Source organism: Typopeltis vanoorti, chromosome 19, assembly GCF_054136105.1.
Source record: "Typopeltis vanoorti isolate ZY-2024b chromosome 19, IOZ_Tvanoo_1.0, whole genome shotgun sequence".
NCBI classification, from domain to species: Eukaryota; Metazoa; Arthropoda; class Arachnida; order Uropygi; family Thelyphonidae; genus Typopeltis; species Typopeltis vanoorti.
In genome coordinates this window covers 34,323,963-34,346,448 of record NC_143567.1, presented here as the reverse complement: position 1 = coordinate 34,346,448, position 22,486 = coordinate 34,323,963, and the positions used below count along the sequence as shown (strand labels likewise).

Below are 22,486 nucleotides of genomic sequence, written 5' to 3'. Positions count from 1 at the left end.
TTTGTGTTGACTTTCTTGTTTGTTTTGTTTTTGGCATGGTGGAGAGATGAATTAAGCGAAAGGCTATAACCAGGACACTCACAGCAGTAAACCAAAAACACGTTAAGCGTTGATTGTTGGATATCGAAGTTATTCGTGAAATAAATTAGTGAAGAGAGCATTGTTAACTGATGAAACAATGTCGAAAACAGTTCATTTGTTGCATCAAAATTTTTAAAATAAAAATATAATATGAAAAAATAACACACACACACAGAGCAAATATTACTATAATTTCAAATGTAGTCTAATTTCTTATCGAAGTTCTTTTGTTTGATGCATAATTTTTCTAATACCAGAGAAATATTCATGTTGAACTGCATTTTTTGTACTTTTTTATTAGTATATTTATTTTTATGTGCATTTTACATTTTAATACAAAATTCGCACTAGCCACTGCATGCAGTATTCACATAACATTCATTGTGAAATTTCAAGTTTCACAACAGTATAGGGAACAAGAATGATGAATCTAAGGAGTCGATATGATCTTTCCATGATTCTCTCGTTGAGTTGCAGAATTAAAAACCCAAGTTTCCCAGAGGAAACCCTACTTGCCCATGCAAGAGATTGACTAACTACAGATCCAATCGAAGACGTTCCTCTAGTCGGGACTAGAATCGAACTTAGAACAGTCTGTTTTTGAGCAACCTAGCGCAACTGACATTTCACAGGCTACTGTCATATATTGAATAGGCTGATGAAAAGATGTTCAGGTAGTTGCATTAAATAAAAATAATCTTTCCTGAAAAACAGGATATGTATTATCGTTTTTCATCCTCAACTTCTTATGCATTAGGTTTGATGGTCAATCAAAACCATACTCTTTTAGAAGCCTATTAATACTCCAATACGAAAATTGATCCCATGTGCATAGTGTGTAACGTCTGTCGAGTGGGTATTTCCTGAGAGGCCTCACAGGCATGGTGTGTCCATTAAAGTGATTTTTCTTTCTGTTTAAATATTTATTTACCTATTTCTTTACCCAATAATGTTTAATATGTTCCTATTTTATATACTTGTAAGTTAATCTGTTTCTTATTTATACCTATACAAAGTACAAATGACAAAGTGATTTTCTTGCCAATTAAAATATAGTTAGTTTAATTTTGTACCAAAAAATATTTAATATTTTTGTTTTCATAAAACTGCAAGTTTATCTGTTAATTTACGTAAAACTATATAAGGTGCAATTTGCAAATGATTTTCTTGCAAATTGCATAAACTACTTTATTTTTTTCCAAATTATTTTTGTTGTTTTTGTACCTTTCTTGTATGTTATTGTTTTTTTATACACTTCATTGTAATTTCAGCTTTTTGTTCAATAAACTTATAATTAACATATTTCGTATTTCAGTTTTACTCACTGATATATTAAACAGGGGGGGGGGGGGGAATATAGGGGCGCCAACGAAAGTTTTGCACACGGGCGCTGGACACTATTGGAATGCACGCCCCTGGCTGTTCCACACAACTGAGGTAGACGGAATGAAAAACAAGAGTAGCAGGTTTGGCAAATCAGAAGTTCAATAGTAAAAGAATGTTGGGCAGCTGTTGCTTGTGTTGTAGGTTTAGCAGAAATGGGGGAGCATAACGGGTGCTAGTTCTACTGAAAAAGACCTATGGAAATATCTGAAGAAGGGAAAAAAAAAAAAAATAAGCAGAAACTGTCTATGAGACAGTGGCTGAAAAGAGTCTATGAGAAAGTGGAACATTAATCAACCAAGCAGCTCTTTTCGGAACAGCATCAAGAATTTTTAGAGAAGTTTCAGATCTCTCTCCAAATAAGAGAACAGTATTCTAATATTGAGGATGCTATAAAAGTGATGTGATTATGCCAAGAAAGGCTAAGAGAGTCAGTTGGAGAATAAAAATCGGGTCTTGATTGTCAAGTTGGTCTTTATCAAATGTGAAAGGACAGCTAAAATCTTTTTGCAAGAAAAAAGAACAAAACTATGTTTGTAAGTACTGATGGTACTAGAATTAGGGAACTTATTATAGTGTTAAAAATAACTTTGGTATTAGTGAAGAATAGATCATTCCCCCCATTTTTTAACATTCACTGTTTTTTGTAAGGATATCAAACTTTGAAATCATACTCTTTTAGAACTTGATTAGCCATGGAATCCAATGGATAGAAACCAGTGTTATGCAGCAAGGTTCAAGTTTACTAGTTTCATGAAAAATGTAAAGATGCAATTAGATCTTTTTTTTTAATTTTTTTAAATAAGGCAATTTAAACATTATGAATAGTATTTTAGACGAAAATGCAACTTATATCATCATCATCAAATTCCTGCTATGTACCCTGATGGGTGTACAGGATATGATAGTACTACATGAAAAAAAATTACATCATTATTAATTTCCTATCCACAATTTTCCTCCAAATGAGTCTGTTACTTGTCAAGACTCCAACATTATCAGATCTTATATTTCTATCGTCTAAGGCACTTTGTACTGTATCAATCCACCTATATCTTGGTCTTCCTCTGGGTTGTTTGCTGCCAACCTGGCAGAGAACACTTGTTTTGCTAATTTTTCTTTGCCCATTCTGTTTAAGTGACAATACCACCTGAGATTAGCTCTGCTAACGCATTCCTGGATGCTGACAATGTCAAGTTCTTCACTAATATCCTCGTTTTTAATATGATATTGCCATTGATGCCATCTGTTCATGCCTATAATCTTTCTCAGGACTCTCATATCTGTGGTCTCTAGTCTTTGGTCAAGTGTTTTACTTCCGACTCAGCTCTCAGATCCATAAAAAACTGGTTTGAACACTGTCTTGTATACAGCTAATTTAGTGTTCTGACTAATTTCTCTCTTATTTCATATGAATTTATTCAATTGACTTCCCACCATACCAGCTTTGCTGATTCTGTTGTCTATTTCTATATTTAATTTACCATCTTCACTAAAAATCGTGCCTAAATAGCTGAAATGTTTTACTTGTTCCACAGGTTCTCCATTCACAACACAGTTGACATTTTCAATGATTCTGCCTATTTTCATTGTCTTTGTCTTTTTATTGCTGACCTTCATACCATATCTATTACAACAGCTATTCAATTTAGTCAGAGAATCTTGCAGCGGATTTATTTAGAAGTATAACAGAGACTTGTAGCGGATTTATTTAGAAGTATAACATCATCCGAATAAAGCAAAGAGCTGACATTAACATCTCCAATTTTGATATCATGTTTAATACCACTTTCCTTCATAATGTGATCCATATAGATAATGAATAACACAGGGGATAATGTATATCCTTGTCTCATATCAGATTTAACATTAAACCATCTTCCTGCACTTCCTTCAATTCTAACTGCTGACTTACAACTCGCTTGATATAATACCCCATCGACCCCATATAACTGTAGCGTATTGAATAGCTTCTCTCTTGGCACCTTGTCATATGCCTTTTCCAAATCGACAAAACTTAAATACAGATCTTTGTTATATTCCCATGCTTTCTCGACTATTTGTCGTAAAGTGAAGATCTGATCCTGACAGCCTCTATTTGGCCTGAATCCAGCTTGTTCTTCACCAAGCTTTTCTTCCACAATTCTTCTCAACCGTTTCTCAAGTATACTTGCATAAATCTTGCCAGGAACACTCAGTAAGGAAATACCTCTGTAATTCTCATATTCAGTTTTATTTCCCTTTTTTTATATATGTGTACTATGAGAGCACTACTCCAATCATCGGGAATTCGTCCCTCTGTCCAGGCTTTCTGAACTATGCAGTGCAGCCACTGTAAGACTCTTATACCACCATACTTCAGCATTTCTGGTCGAATATCATCTACTCCTGCTGCCTTTCCACATTTCAAGCCTTTGATGGCTTTTTCTACTTCAAGTATGGATATGTATTCCTGACTGCATGCCTGGTCAGTGTTTTTTACCACTGTGCTGTCATCACTGCTTGCTTCATTTAGCAGTTCTTCAAAGTAATTACTCCATACTTCAAGGATATCTTTTTCTTCCGTTTTCATGTCACCTTTATCATCTCTAACTCCTTTTACAGCACAATTTCCTCAATTCCTTAGCTTCTTCGACAACTTCCAGATTATTTTGCCACCTTCTTGATATTTATTTTCTATATACTTGCCAAAGTCCTCCCATGACTTTTGTTTAGCTAGTTTTACACAGTGTTTCACTTTCTTACATTTGTCTCTGTATTCTCTAAGAGCAAAAGCTGACTTATTTGACAGGAACTTTTGATATGCTTTCTTCTTTTCCTTCACTGCCTCTTTTACTTTTTGTGTCCACCATGAAGTTCTGATTTTTCTATCCTTGCAGACAACCTCACCACATGCCTCTCTGGCTGAATCAATCAATGTTTTCTTCAGAGTTTGCCACTGAATCTCCAAGGTTTGATTCCTGTTCTCAAACTCTTTCATTTTCTTTTCAATAATCTTTCTGTATTTTAGTCTACAGTTCACATCTGAGAGCTGCTCAACTTTTATTCGCTTTAAAACTTTCTTACATGTTATTGTTTTCAATATGAAATCCTGCTCAAGACTAAATAGTGATCACTTCCAATTTCAAATCCTCTGTACACTCTGGTGTCCTGCACCAGGGAGAAAACATCACTATCAACAATAACATAGTCAATGAGACTTTTCTTATTCCGAGCCTCTTCTCTCCATGTGAATTTGTGCACATTTTTATGTTGGAACATGGTGTTAATAATATCCAGTCCATGTCCTGAGCAGGAATCCAACAGATATTTGTCATTATTATTAGCTTTGCTCTTTTCTCCAAATTTTCCCAAAATATTTTTGTATGTCTCACAAGCATTTCCTACTCTGCTATTTAGATCCCCAACAAGGACCAACTTTTCATTTTTCATTGTGTCAGTGGCTTTTTCTAAAGCCTCAAAAAATTCCTCCACTTCTACCTTAGTAGAAGGATCATAGGCACAAATAAGTCTCACTGTCCAGTTCTCCATTCTCATATTTGTCCACATTACTCTACTTGAGACTGACTGCCATTCAAGAAGATTAGCCTTGTATTTTGTGTTGAATACTATGGCTACTCCTTCTTTTCCTTGATTGTCATTGCCTGAATATAACATTTTGTATTTATTGCTCAGAAAGATCTCACCAGTTTTGGTCTTTTTTGTTTCAGTCACCCCTATTATGTCGATCTGGTGCTTATCTAATTCCTCAGATAGCTCCATTTCTTTGCCATTCAGACTTTTTATGTTGATAGTACCGATCTTTAACTCTAGTGATGTTGAGTTGGGGTTTGTTTTCAGATTTGTTCCAGTAGCTGACTTTTCACTGTTCACCCTGGTTCCCTGGCGAAAACAACAAGGGCCTTGTTTAACGAGGAGATGCCCCAGCCGGCATGAAATTTTGTCATGTTGTACCATCATTTTTTATTTTGGTTTAACCAATAAGAATACAATTTGGTCGGCTAAATCCCAAATTGCCAGCCCATCCTCGTTCGTTCAGTATCCAAGTAGATACCCAACAGGATGCACCACGAGAAGGTGATTATTGGACATTAGGTCAGAAGCCCTGGTCGGTTCTCCGCATTCCTTTAAAGGCTATGTGGAGGTCTCCTCTCAGTTATATAGCTTTGACCCTTAAGCATCCCATGCAACTTATAGAGAATGCAAAAGAATGCAACTTATAAAGAATGCAAAATTAGGAGAAAAAATTGAGTTGGGAAGGATTATTTATTTGTGTGCAAGGGCATATGGAGAATACGAAATTAAAGTACAAATTTAGAGAAAGAAAAAAAAGTTACTTTCTGTATATTTTCTAGTTGCATTTTTTTCTAAATGCCTATCCATATCCTCTTGGAAAAAAATATGGAAACCATTGTTGCATTTTTAAATAGCATATTTTTATAATTATACATGCTTTCTATTGTATTTTCCTCTAAAATCCTAACCATATCCTTTGTAAAAAAAAAAAAATTTTTTTTTTAATAAAAAAAAATTAAAAAAAAACTAATTGCATGCTTCACATTTTACATGAAGGAAAGCAGCCAAATTTCAACCTCTGCCAGCATGCAATGCTACTATCCATAGGATTCCATGGCTGATCAACAACTAAAAGAGTACAGCTTACGAAGTTCATTATTTTTACAAAAAGTGCCAAAAATTGTTGTGATTGTTTCATACACATTTCAAAAATAAAGAAGTGCTTTTTAACTGTAAAATAACGTAAAACAAAATTTAGCTATTTCATCATGGTCACATTCTTGTCACTATTTGAATAACATGTTAAAGTTTCACAACAACAAAAAATAAAAGATACAATTATATAAAAAAAAAAGCATTACAAAGACTTGGAATGCTCTGATGAGCATTACAATATTTCCCTTCTAAAAAAAGAAACAAACATGATGACTCCAACATTAGCATTATCACTGAAATATGAAGGCTTTCTATGATGCCAACATTGGAGTCATCATATGAAAGGGTTAACCTTGAGATGTCTGAGCACTGCAAGATTTCATATACAGAAGTCTATCATCAGCAAAACTATGGGTGGCATTTGCAGTTAGCAAGAGAAGACCATTTATGTATCATGGTGTTTGAGATTAGCAAAAAGAAGGCCATTTATGTGTGTGTGTGTGTGTGTGTGTGTGTGTGTGTGTGTGTGTGTGTGTGTGTGTGTGTGTGTGTGTGTGTGTGTATTGTAGATGGTAAATGAAATTTACCATCTACAATAGCTCTGCAGCTTACATTCTCTAAATCTGTCCTCATACTCCACATTCCAAAGACCACTGACTACCTTTGTGAATCTTCTCTGCACCCTTTCCAACATATCCTTGTCACCATGAAAACCAGGTGACCATATCTGAGCATATGCCTCATATAGAATAATTCATATGAAGCCTGATGAAGGCCTTATAAAAACTCTATTTCTACATGTTAGGGTCCTTTGCATCATTGCCATTATCCAATGTGATGTCTTCACAACTTGTGCAATGTGGCCCCTGAATTTCAGGTCCTTGTCCACCATTCATCACTCCTAGTTCTCTCACCTCCTCTACTTCCATTAAAGTTTCCCCACCAAGTGTATACTTTGCATCCCATCGTTGTTTGCCAAACCTCAAAACCTTACACTTTGCAACATTGAACTGATAATTCCACTTAACCCAATCATGCAATCTATTCAAGTCCTTTTGTAAGGCAATAACGTCCACGTGACTCTGCATTGCTCTCCCCAGTTTTGCATCATCTGCATACAGCTGGATATCACTAGTTAAACCCAACTCAATATCATTAACATACAAATTGAACAACAATAGCCCCAAAACGGACTGGTGGAGCACACTGCTAGTTACCTTTCTCTTTTGGGATACTGCACCCCCATATACATATTAAGTTTCTACAAAGCCAAGCTGCTTGGCCATGACACTTCTGAGGCTAACACATGAAGAGGAGGATGCACAGATAAGCCTTTCTGTAAGGTGTATGTAGAATGGTACAGTGATTTCATCCCAAATGGTTAAAATTAAGATGCTACTAGATGCCAAACTGGTCACATAGAGAAGTAATTATGAATTCATTCAATGATTACTTTCAAATTCTCCTACTGGAATGAAGACCGACTGTGGAATAATCAAATTCAGCTAAATCAGATATACACTATATAATCATTAAAAATATTGTTAAATATAGTGTAAAAACTTAATTTTTTTTAAAATGTTGTTAGGATCTGATATATACTATGAATGTTACAAAGTATAAGCACGTACCTCCTGCTTGCAAAAGGATTCGTGTACAAGTATCACTATCATTTGTTGCAGCAGCATGAAGAACAGTTCTGCCTTGAGAATCACTAACATTCAAGTGCTGAAGCTGCCAATGACAGGGAAATAGAATGATACACACATGTAATAAAATACACTGACACATACAAAAAGCAAATATGCAGCTTACTAACTTGGTAACCTTTATGACTGATTACAATCTATCAATTCATGGTATCCAGTGAATGTTACAAACTAAAGAATAAAATACATCAGTCAAAATAATACACAAGTGAGATAAAATATATTTTTTAAAATTCATGTATAACTTGTAAATTTTAATATATATAACTTTCTTTAATACCTTACAGCAAGATTGGCCAAAATTCAAAAATCCAGTTACAGAGAAATAAACTTTAATAGAGAGGATCATTAATCATAATTAATCAAAATTCAAAACTCATAATCAAATGAGTTGATTAAAAATCATAACACTTTCTCTTTGAGTAGGTGTTATAAATTTTCATGTTGTATGCTAAATTAAAAATACTAGGGAAGAATAACTGTTATCAGTTAAACAGAGCACAGAAACTATACTTGAATTCAAGTACAGGTATATGCATGCATTAAATGGATATTAATGTGTCTGAAAAATATAAATGGTATTTCTAAGGTCCAATATATTAAAATCTGCAACTTACACATAAATAACATTAATACCATAAAAAAACCTTTAAAAATATTATTTTTATTATTTTTTAGAATTTTAGGAATAAAATTAATTTAATTAATTTATTAATAATTACAAACATCTTAAAAAACCGTCTTCTGGATAACAAATTTGAAAAAGAAATCAAAACATCTAGTGAAAAAGTACTTAGAATTTTTTTTCAACTTATTACTAAAATTATTAGCATTCAACCTCCATAGAGTCAAAAGACCTGTTGAGGAGGTCTCTCCCCATTATCACACACAAAGTGTAACAAACTGGACTCTTTCACTGTTTCCACTCACCACACTCTCAGGATATGCATTTCACTTTTTATATATATGCTGGAGGGGGCTATGCCCCCCCCCCGGTGCCTACGGCGCCCAACCCCCCGATTTCCAGGCTGGTAGGTCAAGACTGATTATATGCGGTTGCCCCTGTGTTGCACTACCTTTAAGAATGAGCTACCTACCAAATGGCAGTGCTACACAAGGGCAACTCGTAGCAAAGGTGGAGGAAGCATCATGCATTTCGTCGCCTTCCAAAACTCATGACCTACCAAACTAACGTCACATCTGTTTCGAATTTTATGTCGCATCCGTGACATAAAAACATTTCAAATTTCAGCTTATCTTAAATTCCTGAAAACCTCTAATTAAAGGAACTTTAATGGAAAAAAGATAAATAAAGTAAGAAAAAATAAATAAAGAAAAAATAATTTCATGAATGTAGAGTAGATATTTATAATCCTGAATAATCATAAATAAACTAAATAAATCTTCTAACACCTTTTTATTTTATATAGAGCAGATATCAAATAATGTCACATAAAAACGTTACAAATTTCCTAACCAGATCTCTCAGACCCCTTTTCATTACCAGAAAGCTTCAAGAAAACATTCTAAAGCTGGAGGGTTGGTTCTCTAAATGGAGATTGGAAGTCAACCCCCAGAAAAGCTCAGCCGTTCTTTTCTCAAAAAGGCCAATGTCTCCTGTAGGAGATTTGTTACTATTCAATATTAAAATTCCCTGGCAGTCAGAAACAAATTACCTGGGTGTAATTCTCGACAAAAAGCTATCTTTCAATCAACACACCAAGTCTGCATGCACAAAGGCATCTAAAGCCATAGCACAGATCTATCCGCTAATTAATAGAAATAGCAAGCTCAGCAACAGAATCAAATTGCAGCTATACTAGTTGACGATTCGTCCTATAATCACCTATGCCTCTCCGGCCTGGAGCCACACCTCTAATGCTAACATCATCAAAATACAGCGAGTGCAGAACAAGTGCCTGAGAATAATTTTGAATGCCCCGTGGTATGTTAGAAACACCCAACTCCACAGAGACACAAATATTCCCTATATCTTCTCTTTTCTACGATCCTTAGCCACCAAGTTTTTCCTAAAGACGTCCACACATCCCAACGATTTGGTTCAACAAGCTACAGCATACGATCCAATGGACATATTCAAATACAGAAGACCAAAAGCTATATTGGCCTCCTTTAGTGATGCATAATCTCCATGCCCAATCAGGGCGAGCATTCTGCTCATAAATTTTACCTTCACTGCAACCACAACAGATAGCGGGGAATATGAAAAGCATCTTGCTTCACCCCTAAAGACATAAATGTCAATTGTCAATTGTTACAAATTTCATCTTATCTTTTTATAGATATAGAGTATAAATATATATATATACAGAGTGGCCATAAAAACCATATAAAAAGTTCTGGATAACAAATTTGAAAAAGAAATCAAAACATCTAGTGAAAAAGTACTTATAATTTGTTTTCAATTTATTACTAAAATTATTAGCATTCAACCTCCCTGGAGTCACAAGACCTGTTGAGGAGGTCTCTCCCCCTTTATCACACACAAAGTAATAAACTGGACTCTTTCACTGTTTCAACTCACCACACTCTCAGGATATGCATTTCACTTTTTATATATATATATATATATACGCTAACCACATGGCCAGCCTGGCTGGCTGAGTGGTTAGCGTATCTGCTCTCCAGCCAAAAGGCTGCAGGTTGAATCCTGCCGTGGGCATGGATGTATGTATGATGATTTTATGGAAATACTAGTGGCGGTAGATGGTGTTGGTGTAGTTGCGGTCAGTTGGTGGATTGAGTGGTTGAGACAGAGCTGTAGAGCAGGTGCCCTCCCTCGATGAGTCCTTGGACTCCCTGGAGGTGTCAAATAATAATAATAATATATATATATATATATATATACAAGGTGGCCATAAAATAACTTTCCCTCTTTGGAGGCATCTGTAGTCAAAACCAATAAACGAAATTTTATATTGAGACTTTTGAAGGCATGGGGAGATGATTTCCGCAAAAAAAAAAAGATTTAGTAACAAAAGTCGCCAATAGAGGAAATTTTGGCACTGGCAGAGCCAAAAACAAGCAGATAAAATGGAATAATAACATTTCGATGGTGTAAGCGACAGCCGTGTCACTCATTCCAGCTGGATATGTGGCGTGTTACAATGATAATAACAATAATAATAATTAAACTAAAACAACAACTTGCGAGAAAAAATAAATTAATGTGGTGATTGAACTCACAGGAAATAATATTTTATTCATCAGAATCAGGGTCCCCTGGACCACATACACGATTTTCAATGTGCTAACCTTTCTTGTGTACAACAAATTGCATCCAGTGTGCGACATGCTCTACAGCTGAGCGTAAGGAGTTGGATTGGATGTTCATAACAGCCCATTTTACGTTCTCTTTCAAGACATGCAAGTTGGGAACTTCACCAACATACACAACAGATTTCAAATACCCCCATAGCCAAAAGTCACAATGAGTGATGTCCAGGAATTGAGGTGGCCATGCCGTCAGAAAGAACTGACTGATAACCCTCTCAATACTGAAATGCTGGTGTAAAAGATGCTGTACCGAACATTCAATGTGTGGCCGTGCTCCATCCTGCATAACAATTATGGAGTGCAAACATTGGCTGTCCAAACAGCCGATTTCATAATAGGACCATTCTTTTTTGAGTATATTTTCCAGCATTCGTCGATAAATTTCTCCAGTAATGGAGCAGGTTACAGGATCTGTAGGGGTAATATACTCAAAAAAGTATGGTCCTATTATGAAATCGGCTGTGAAGCCATACCACATGGTTACTTTTGGAGAATACAGTGGTACTTGCTGGATCGCTTGGGGATGTTCAGATGCCCAAATTCTGCAGTTGTGAGTGCTGACCAACCCATTCAGATAAAAATGAGCCTCATCACCACACAATATTCTCCAAGGCTAGTCATTGTCAACCTCCATTCAGGCAAGAAACATCAGCACTTATCATAATCTGCGGTAGTTAGTGCTTGCACACAACTGAACTTATATGGATAGAAGTGAAGAATTTTCTGTAAGATTTTCCAGCTGTACCATAAGCCATATCAAGTTTGTGAGCTATGGCACAAGCACTTGGACCAATACTGGTCCCTGTGTCATCAAACACTGCAGTAGCAATGTCTGTTACTGTCTCTTCTTGCACTGCTTTCCATCCTCTGCCAGGTCTAACTCCTAGTGATCCAGTTTCTTAAAATTTCATATTCATAGCTCTCAGTGCTACAGCTGACATAGGACCTGTAGGCAGGTTATGAAGCCTTCTAAATTCCCGAAGGGTCGCTACGGCATTGTACTGTTTAAGGTAAAACAACTTAACAAGTAAAGCACACTGAGGCAAGATAGGACGCATATTGAGCACAATTCGTCAGTCATTCGAATAACCGCCTGAACATTCCCAATCCCTCTTTAAGTGGAATTGGTGGTGCTGCTGTCACGTAAGCACAGTAAAATTTGCATAATTCTTTTTACCTGCATTTACTGCAAATATTTGACTGCTTTTGGCTCCACCAGTGCCAAAATTTCCCCTACTGGCTACTTTTGGTACTAAATCTTTTTTTTTTTGCGGAATTCATCTCCCCATGCCTTCGAAAGTCTCAACATAAAATGTGGTCTCATTCCGTGTATTAGTTTCAGTTACGGATACCTCCAAAGAGGGAAAGTTAATTCATGGCCACCCTGTATATATGATCCACATATGAAAGACCACAAGACCTATAGAACATTAGTGCAGTCAGTGGACAAGATGAATAGAAGAAAGGAGGAATCTGTTCACATTTTGCTTGAACAGCTCAGGATTGTAATCTTTGGAGAAGGCAGAGTGGGAAAGACTGTTCCAAAGGACAGAAATAGATGGAATGAAGAAGGAGGCAGTGAAGTTGGTTCAGTGAGTTTTGAGATGAACTATAAAGGGAGGGTGTTGGGTAGCAGTGGCTCTTGTTTTAATGATTTTTCCGGAGAGTGGAGGAATAATAGTGGCCAATTCAGCAGAACATAGTCCATGAAAGTATCTGTAGAAGAGGCACAGGCAGAAACTGAACATCTGTAAGAGAGGGGATTAAAGTGAATATGTGAGAGAAGGATCATGAATTAGCTGATTGCCCTCTTCTGGATAGAATCGAGCAATCTTAGAGAGGATTTTGGTGCTCCACCCCAAATGTGGGAGCAATATTCCACGGCTGGGCAGGTTTGGGCTCTGTATAAAGTTAGCAGCTGTGAAGGTGTAAAGTAGTGTCTTGTGCCAAAAAGTACACCAAGTTTTTTCACAGCTGCAAATGCTATAGTTGAAATGTAGTTGTGCCAGGAAAGATCAGAGGTCAGATCAGTCCAAGTAGAGAAATCTGGTCATGTTTAGATCTCTCAGTATTATTAAAGATAAAGGGCAGGGATGCGAGTTCTTTCTTGCAAGAGATCACTCAAGATTGAATTTTTGGTGGTTTACAATGTTGTTCTTGCTCCACTGGGATATAGCTGAGATCTGAGTTCAAGTCACTGGTCATGGTAGATCTTGGGGATTCTAATACTCGAGCACTACAAGGTTTGTTGAATGAAAAGAAGGAATGGGGGCGTACTGTCATCAGCAAAGCTATGGATAGGATTGGAAGTGTGAGAGTGCAGATCATTTATATACATGAGGAAGAGAGTGGGTAAAAGAACAGAACCCTGCGGTGCTCCTGCACTGGTGGGAAAATCCGAGGAGAGTAAACTGTCCACAGTGACACATAGTGAGCGACCAGTGAGAAAGTTGTGATCCAGTTGCAGAGTAAGGAAGGTAGACCACAGGATGGCAGCATGTTAAGTAGGCCCAAACCCAATAAAATGCCTTTGAAATGTCGAGGGCAACCATGTAAGTTTCTTCAAATTTTTCCATGGCTTGAGTCCAGAGGTGGGTGGTGAAAGCAAGAAGATCAGCTGCAGATTGCGAGTGGCAGAATCCATACTGCTGGTCACTGATTAGTTAGTGCCTCTAAGGGTTGTTCAAGAGTTGGTTATTGATGACCTTCTCCATAAATTTAGAGAGAACAGAAGTGAGAGCAACTGGACAGTAGTTCACTGGTTGTGCCCATACACAAGAGATTGGCTGATCAACCTATAGTACATTAGTATTGCGTATGGGTAGTGGGTTGGGAAAGGAGGAACTTGTTTAATTTGATTTAAATAACTGTAAAGCATATTCCTTGGGAAACACAGCACGAGGGAGACTGTTCCACAGTGCAGCAGTTGCAAGGATGAAGGAGGAGGAAAAGACACTTATTCTGTTCATTTCTAAGTGTACTGTGAAGGGATTTTGAGCAGCAGCTGCACGTGTTCCAACAAGCTTAGTACTGAGTGGAGGAATTATTGATGTTATTTCAGATGAGCATTTCCCATGGAAATATTTGTAGAATATACAAATCGCAGAAATCAAACATCTGTGCGAAAGTGGGGGGGGGGAAGAGAGTTGTTAAGAGATGGGTCATTAATAAGTCAAATTGTTCTCCTCTGCATTGAGTCAAACATTTTGAGGGAGCTTTTAGGGGGGGGTCACACCCCATATGTGGGGGAAGTATTCAATAGCTGGGTGGATTTGTGATTTGTATAATGTTAACAGCTGTTCAGGGATGAAGTAACGTCTTGAACAAAAGAGAAATCCTAGTTTTTTTGAAGCTGAGGATGCAATGGTTGTGATGTGTTTATGCCAAGAGAGGTTTGATGTAAGGGTAATTCCAAAAAGAGAGAGAGATCTCAAACTGTCTGGAAATTTGGGTATCGTCAAAAGGAATACTGGGAAAAAATGGTTCTTTTTTATGGTAAATAGGACAGAACTGGGTTTCATTAGCACTGAAATTGATGAGGTTATCCAAACTCCATTGTAGGATGGCTTGGAGATCGGAAATGAGGATACTGGTAGTTGACGTTCTGTAGGTTGAGGTGAGTTGTGTAGAGTAAGGTTTATCAAATGAAAGCGAGGAGTGTAATGTGCCTGTCTTCTGCAAAACTGTGCACTGGGTTGTAGGTCAACTGAAGTAGGTCATTGATATGTAGCAGGACTGGTGAGAGGATAGGGAGCCATCCACCATCACACACAGTATGCGTCCAGACAGAAGCTGGCAATCTAACTACAGAAGTCCTGGGTCAGACCAAATGATGGTAGTTTGTTTAGTAATCCTTTGTGCCAGACCTGGTCAAAGGCATTGGAGATATCGAGTGCAAGCACTTGAGATTCGCCAAACTTCTTCATGGCATTTGTCCAAAAATGGGTGACATATGTGAGCAGATCTCCTGTTGATTGGCAGTGATGGAATCCATACTGGTAGTCATTTATTAGGTGGGAGTCTTCGAGGTAGCGTAGGAGTTGGGAATTGATGATTTTTTTCCATTACTTTAGCCAGGACTGAGGAAAGCAAGATAAAGCGGTAGTTGGATGGCAGTGACTTATCATCCTTCTTTGGAATGGGTTGAATATAGGCCAATTTCCAGTTTGTGGGACAGATTCCAGTGGAGTAAGAGAGAGAGAGAGAGAGTATATATAGGTGACATAGGATAGGAGTAAGTTCTGGTGCACAAACTTTCAGGACAATTGAGGAAATGCCATCAGGGCCAGGAGACTTTTTGTGTCCAATTTGGACAGTATTTTTCTGATCTCATCCTGGCAAAAGGATATAGGGGGCATTGCATGTTGGGTGTCTGGAATGGTTGGGGGGACATTTACCATCGTCAGTTATGCATGCATTGGAACAAAGTGTGAAGCCAGAAGATTAACTTTTTCTGTGAGTGATGATGCAATAGAACAGGGGTCTCCAAACTATGGCCCACGATATGATTTTATCCGGCCCACCAATTAAACTAATTTTTCAATAAGAATCGGCAAAAAAAAAAGAAAAAAGGGTGTTGATAGATTTCAAATGCATTAATTAAAATTGTGTTCAAAATATATTCCTGAATAGCAAAAAGTAACCACAATCAATCCAAGTTACGGTCTTTCTGACTGTAAAAGGTCGGTTAAAATGGACTAACGAAGAAAAAACATTTGAATTTTACAAGCAAATTTGAAGAAATTTGCTTGTAAATTTATCTCTATTTTTGGAACAACGTATCTTTGCGAACAAACTTTTTCCCCAAATGAAATATATCAAGTCAAAATACAGGGCAAATTTATCTGATGAACATTTGAAATCGCTACTTGTAATTAACACTTCAAAATTTGAACCTGAGTTTAATAAGATTTTAACAACACAAACACAGTTACATCGTTCACATTAATGGTTTTATTATAATTTGTGATAAAAATATGAGAATTTGCTGATAGTGTTCGTTGTCATTAATATACGATAATTTAATCTCGCATACTCTGTAATCAGTTTTTATCTGCTTTCAATAAAACTCATATATCTAGTTCTAGAGTTGTTTTTTTTACTATGGCCTGCTGAACAGTGCTGAAGTACCCAATGTGGCCCTCACGGCGAAAAGTTTGGAGACCACTGCAATAGAACCATCTGAGTATGATAAGGGTGGGAATAGTGTTGGGCAGAAGTTAGGGAAATTGCTTTGGCGAGAGACCAAAAGACTCGGCTGCCGTTTGGACAGGCTGCTAGTTTCCTGCTTTTTGCTTTTTAGAACTCTGTTTTGGAAGCATTGATTGTTTTTTTGCATCTATTTCAGGCTCTGGTATAAGCTCTAAAGGAGAATGGGGGTGGTTGATTTCAGCCAGTTACGATGTGTCTGGTGTTTCATCTGTACAGCCTTGGCACATCTTTTGGAAAACCAGGGTTTAGTTAGGGAATGGCAGTTCAGAGTAGCGTGTGGAATGTATGTTTCCATGCCAGTGAGGATTACTTTGTTAATACGTTCGGTGCATATGTGTGGGTTGGAAGGCCAGCAATAGGCCAACCATGGGAATGTGGCATAGAAGTTGGGAAGGCTGTCATCCTTGGCACTGTTATAATGCCAAATTACTCTTGTATGGAAGTGTCGTGTAAGCGTTGTTGCATGGAGAGGAGATGAGCACTAGATTGTGATCAGAATTACCCAGGGGGGGGGGGTCCACTGCTTTCACTGTGTATTTGGAGGGGTCATTGGTGAAGAAGAGATCTAGGGTGTTTGAGGAGTGGTTCGGGTTATCTGATATTCTGGTTGGCATCTGAACAAGTTGTGTAAGATGTGATAGCAAATGTTTCAGCATCTCTGCCGCAAGATCTGTACAACTGGAGAAGGAAAGCCAGCTGGGCTGGTGTTGTGGACATTAAAATCTCCTAGGAGGATAATTTCGCTGTTGGAAAAGTGGGATTGGAGAAAATCAATTTTTAAGAAGAGGAAATTAAAGCGCTCATAGTGGTTGGTTGCCTTGGGGGAGCGATAGAGACAGCAAATGAATTTGACTGAGTGGGAAAGAGATATTTTCAACCAAAGAAAGTCAAAGTTGAGTGATTCTAGATTAGGTGCTCTCTGGCAAGGTATGTCAGAGTGGATGTATGAGCAGACACAACCCTTGAGACGAAAGTTGTTAACGAGTGAGTAGTTTGGAAGGTTGAGATAAATAGTGCTGGGGGGGGGGGGGAGGTGAGATTTGAGCTTCTGCCAGAAAGGGTAGGTGGGAGTTTGGTAAACTGAAGGTGGTAGTGGACACTATTAAGGTTGGAGTTTAGGCCACAGATGTTGGTGAAGTGGATATGCAGGGTTTGTGAGTCATATGTTTGACCACAAGGGTCTTGCACATTTCCTATGCAGTGCCTGCATACTGGTCTTTATGGTGGCTGCTAGAGGCATCACTTGGTTTCTGCACCAATTTAACTTGGAATGCACTGCCTGAGAGCACAGTGAATGAAACTGTGAATACATTTAAACATGGTTCAAAAATGAGAGAGTATGGACCTCCCACAATGAGTCCTTTGTCTCAATGGAGGTCTAATGTTAATAATAATCATAATTACAAGTTAATTAAACAGAACTACTTTGAAGTTCAATGGATAAACTGCAAAAAAGCAGGGATCACTTGCATGTTGAAAAATTTACTGCAAAAATATGAAGTTATCTCTCTTTATATCACTTACATATGACTACATCTAGACTAGTATGCTCAGATTTGATGCCTCGTTTTCTTTGTGGATGAGAAAGTGGTAATAAGAATTCAGAAATAGATCAGCATGACAGTCAGATCACTGAAATGGTCCCTATAAGAACAGACTGCAGATTTTGAAGGATTAGAAAATTTTAATGATAGGCAGAAAATGGAAGATTTTTTTCTTTTTATTCTGTGTTGTGAATTAATACCATCAAATAAATTGATATGAACTGCCAACACATAAACCTTTCTACTCGTTTAAGAATTCTTCATGGAGATCAACACAGCAGCTAAACAGGTTAGTCTTCTTGAAGAGGTGCCAAGACACTAACATTATACTGAACTGTGTCAAAATTAAAAGCAAGTTTTATCCAAGGCACTATTGTATTTACAACCACACTAGTTTAGCATTATTGAGTAAACAGATTATTGCTTGTGTGGAGCTGTCAAAATAAATGCAACTATCAGCTCTCTACACAATGAACTATGTGACATTTTAAACCCTGTACTGTGGACAATCCATGTCAGCATCTCTGATGCTGGGCAGATAAAAAATTCAAAAAAGTCAAAAGCTGGCACAAGAAAAAATTCTAAATTCTCCCACATCATAATGCTATGGGATGACTACAATTACAACAAGATCACACCATTGTAAATTTATCATCGGTAGTCATAATGGATGAAGTGGTTAGCACATTGAGTTGAGGACATAACTTTGCTGTTGCACTTAGGCAAGTTCCAAAAGTGAAAATAATGGTTTCTGTTAAATGTGGAATATAAATCAACCTCCAGTAATAGATAAAAACATTTGTTTGGATGTAGACAACATCTTAATCCAATCCAAACCTCCAAAAAAAAAAAAATAATAATAAATTTTCTTAAAGAGCTATACAGTAATAACTAAAGCAGACAAAGGTAATGCAACTGTGATTATGAATCTAATAGAATATGAAAATAAAATGCACATACTTTTACAAGATCAGTCTACATACCAAATCATAGATCGTAGTCCTATTATTATTATTATTATTATTCAGGCCTCCATGGAGTCAAAAGACTCATCATGGGAGGTCCTTCCTAAGAACATAAAGTCTGTCAAGATTCATCGAGGGGAGGTTCCCCCCCCCCCCCCCAAGAAACACAAAGTCTATCATACCACTCCTTAAACTCATTGACCGTTCTCGCTCTCACCACCCCATCAGGCAATGCATTCCACGGTTCAACCACCCTCCACGCAAAGAAACCACTCCTCACCCTCTTGCTCACAGAGTTTCCTTTCATAACTTCCAGGGATGGCCTCTTGTCATCACTCCTTCCTGCTGTTCAAATATACCAAGCGAAAGAACTCCCCAATGTCAACCCTGTAACCACCTCTCAACAGTTTAAAAGTCTCAATCATATCACCTCTCCTTCTTCTATCCACCAAACTCTGCAGTCTACATTCCCTCATAACTATCCTTGTACAGTCCTGAAACCATCTTTGTCATCCGTCTTTGTATCCTTTCCACAGTTAATTTATCCCCTTCAAATCCTGGGGACCAAATCTGAGAACAATAGTCTAAGTGTGGTCTGATCTGATCCGTGGTCTGACTTATACAACGGAATGATAACCCTTTTATCTCTGCAGGTCAGTGTCATTCTCATAATTGCAGCAATCCTCTGTGTTACCTTCACCACCTTTGCAATATGTCCCCTAAATTTCATGTGTCTATCAATCATCAACCCCAGATCTCTTGTCTCCCCTACTTCCTCCAGTATAACTCCTCCCATAGAGTATGCAGCATCCCATCGATGTTTCCCAAACCTCAAGACCTTACATTTTGCTGCATTAAACTGACACCTCCATTCATTTGCCCATCTATCTAGCTTATTCAAATCTTCTTGCAGGGCTACCACATCTGCACTATTACTAATAATCCTTCCCAGCTTAGCATCATCTGCAAACAACTGAATATCCCCTTGCAATGTCATTGATATAATGGTTAAACAATAAAGGTCCTAGTACTGAGCCCTGTGGGAGCCCACTTGTAACCCTCTGCCTCCTTGAAACTGCTCCACCACACACAACTCTCTGATACCTATCAGACAGCCAATCCTGAATCCAGTTGACCAACCTGACATCCAGACCCATGTGCTGCAACTGAAATATCAGCTTATCATGTGGCACCCTGTACTAACTCACAAAAAAATAACGTTCACAAATTACTGAAGAAAGTCACTTCCTAGCCAAAAGAAACTGTTAATAAACTCAAGATCGAAAATGTAAAAATACCCAGAATATATGGAGCCTAAAATCCACAAACAAGATACATTGCTATGCTCAACTGTAGATAGCATAAAGAGTCCTACATACAAACTTGCTAAACATTTGGCTAAATCACTAGCCATCCCCCGCAAATAATTCCTTCTCTTTTGTTAAAAATTCTGTTCACCTAAAAAGTATATTAAAAGAGTGCATTTTAAAAAGCTCAAACATAATGATTAGTTTGATATTAATTCACTATTTACCAATGTACAGTTAATTGAAACCCTGGACTCGCTAAAATCACATTTCCCTCCCAGATATATTTGAATTATTCAAATTAACAGTACATGCTGGCTATTTTGCATGGAAAGGGAAGAATATACAAGCAACTAGATGGGACAGTTATGGGCTCTCCCTTTAGCCAATTTCTACACGGAACACTAAGAAAACCAAGCAATGAATACAGCCACTCTCAAACCAGTAATTTGGCTGTGCTATGTTGATATGTTTGCTTTTGGCCACATGGTCCAGACACATTAGATACATTCTCAGTGCATTTAAATAGCCAACACCCTAAAATTCCTTACACAATGGAACAGGAAGCAAATGGCTGTCTGCCTTTCTCAGATACACTAGTCACACACTTTCCTGATAGTACACGTTACCTTTTCGTGTTTATAGAAAACTTATACATAAAGGGAGATATCTGCACAAACAATCACACCATCATCCAGCTCAGCAATATGGTATCCTAAAAACACTAACTCACAGAGCCAGACCTTGACAATGCTCTTACATTGAACTCACTGGCATCACACTATTTTAGCTAATGGTTATAATCCCCCAAAGAATAGACAAAATGCTAACTGCTCCCCAGAAATTCCCTTAATTGCCTGATATGCAAGGCCAGAACAAAACTGCTACCATCCCATACATTCAGGAGAAGAAGAAAAAAAAAAAAAAAACTCAAGAAAAAAACAGATATTTAGAGTGCTTAATAAATATATATACTCTGCACCACGTGTAAACCATATATCAAATTGGCAACTCTCATCTGTTTAACTAAGGACAAACTCTCTCTCTCCTTTATCACATCCAGGAGAGTATGCAGTGCCTTGAACTTGTGACCTGACTTACCATGAACAAACAGAAAGAACTGTTGACATCTGCCTTGGAGAGCATAAAAAATACATTCAGCACTATCAATTATCAGCAATATCAAGTCAAGGCTAGCAGACCACACCTTGGATATCGCCTCACAAAGGATCAAATAGAAGAAAACAAAAGTGCTGCACAGAAATCATTATAAGTCAGAAAAATATTTTTGGAATCAGCAGCAGCTTTAAAACATTCTCCAAACCTCAACAAGTATGGCTAAAACAAATAATTACCAAAAATCTGGGACACAGTCATTTTAAGATCAAATTAATACTTCTCTCTCTCTTTCTCTATACAGGCAGTCCCTGGGTTACAAATGAGATATGTTCCTGAGAATGTCTTTATGTCGAATTTGTACATAACTAGGATCCCTGATGAACAGCACACATATGGTAATAATAATACTATAATGACTCATATGTTGCAATAATAATACAGTGCAATAATAATAATAATTAATAATACCCCTATACTGTAATTAGTGATCTTTCTTTTAATTCAAGTAAATAGAACATAAAAACAAACTCATACAAAAAGTTTAGATAGGAGAAATTTTAAAAAAAAATATTAAAGGTTGCATCAATGTCTTGCTTACTGGAAGGGGCATTTCTGAGGCAAAAGGTAGGCTAACATTAATCGGAAGATGATGATAGAGATGGTGCTAGAGAGAATGGACCTGGTGCTGGAAAATCAGGATTTGATTCTGTTTCTGGAGGAGGGGAGCTTATCACTGAAGTCAGTTTCTTGAAAAAGGTATCTAGGGTTGTTTGCACACCCTTTTTCTTTTTTTCATCATAAACGGCCTTGTAGCAGCTGATGTTCTCATGGGACACCTTTGTAAACAGCTCAATGTTAGGATCTTGCTCTTCAAGCTTAGCAAATCCTGCTTCAATGAGACAAAAGGCTTCAGCTAATTCTTTTGTCGTAAATTTTCTTGGCTCTGGATCTTCTGATTCTTCGTGTCATTGTGTTTCTATCAGCTGCTTCTCTATCTCCATAAGGTCTTCATTGGTTAATTCTTATGAATGGGATTCTAGTAAGTCAATGACATCATTTTCATTGATGTCCAATTGCAGGGCATTGCCACTATCCACCACAGCTTTTCTGGCTTCAGCGATGTCTTTTGTTAAGTCATGAAAATCATCACAAAATTGAGGGCACAATTTTTTCCACATACTTTTAGTTTTGATTTCTTC

At 37.4% G+C, this 22,486-nt stretch overlaps 1 protein-coding gene across 1 annotated transcript in view; it reads right to left on the bottom strand.

Moving 5' to 3' along the window:
- The window catches only part of Lrrk (Leucine-rich repeat kinase), a 790,764-nt gene that overhangs the window by 692,413 nt on the left and 75,865 nt on the right, over positions 1-22,486 (bottom strand). The window contains exon 3 of the mRNA XM_090409582.1: positions 7,767-7,869. Within this exon, the coding sequence (XP_090265708.1) occupies positions 7,767-7,869 (103 nt within the window). The remainder of the gene's footprint in view (positions 1-7,766; positions 7,870-22,486) is intronic.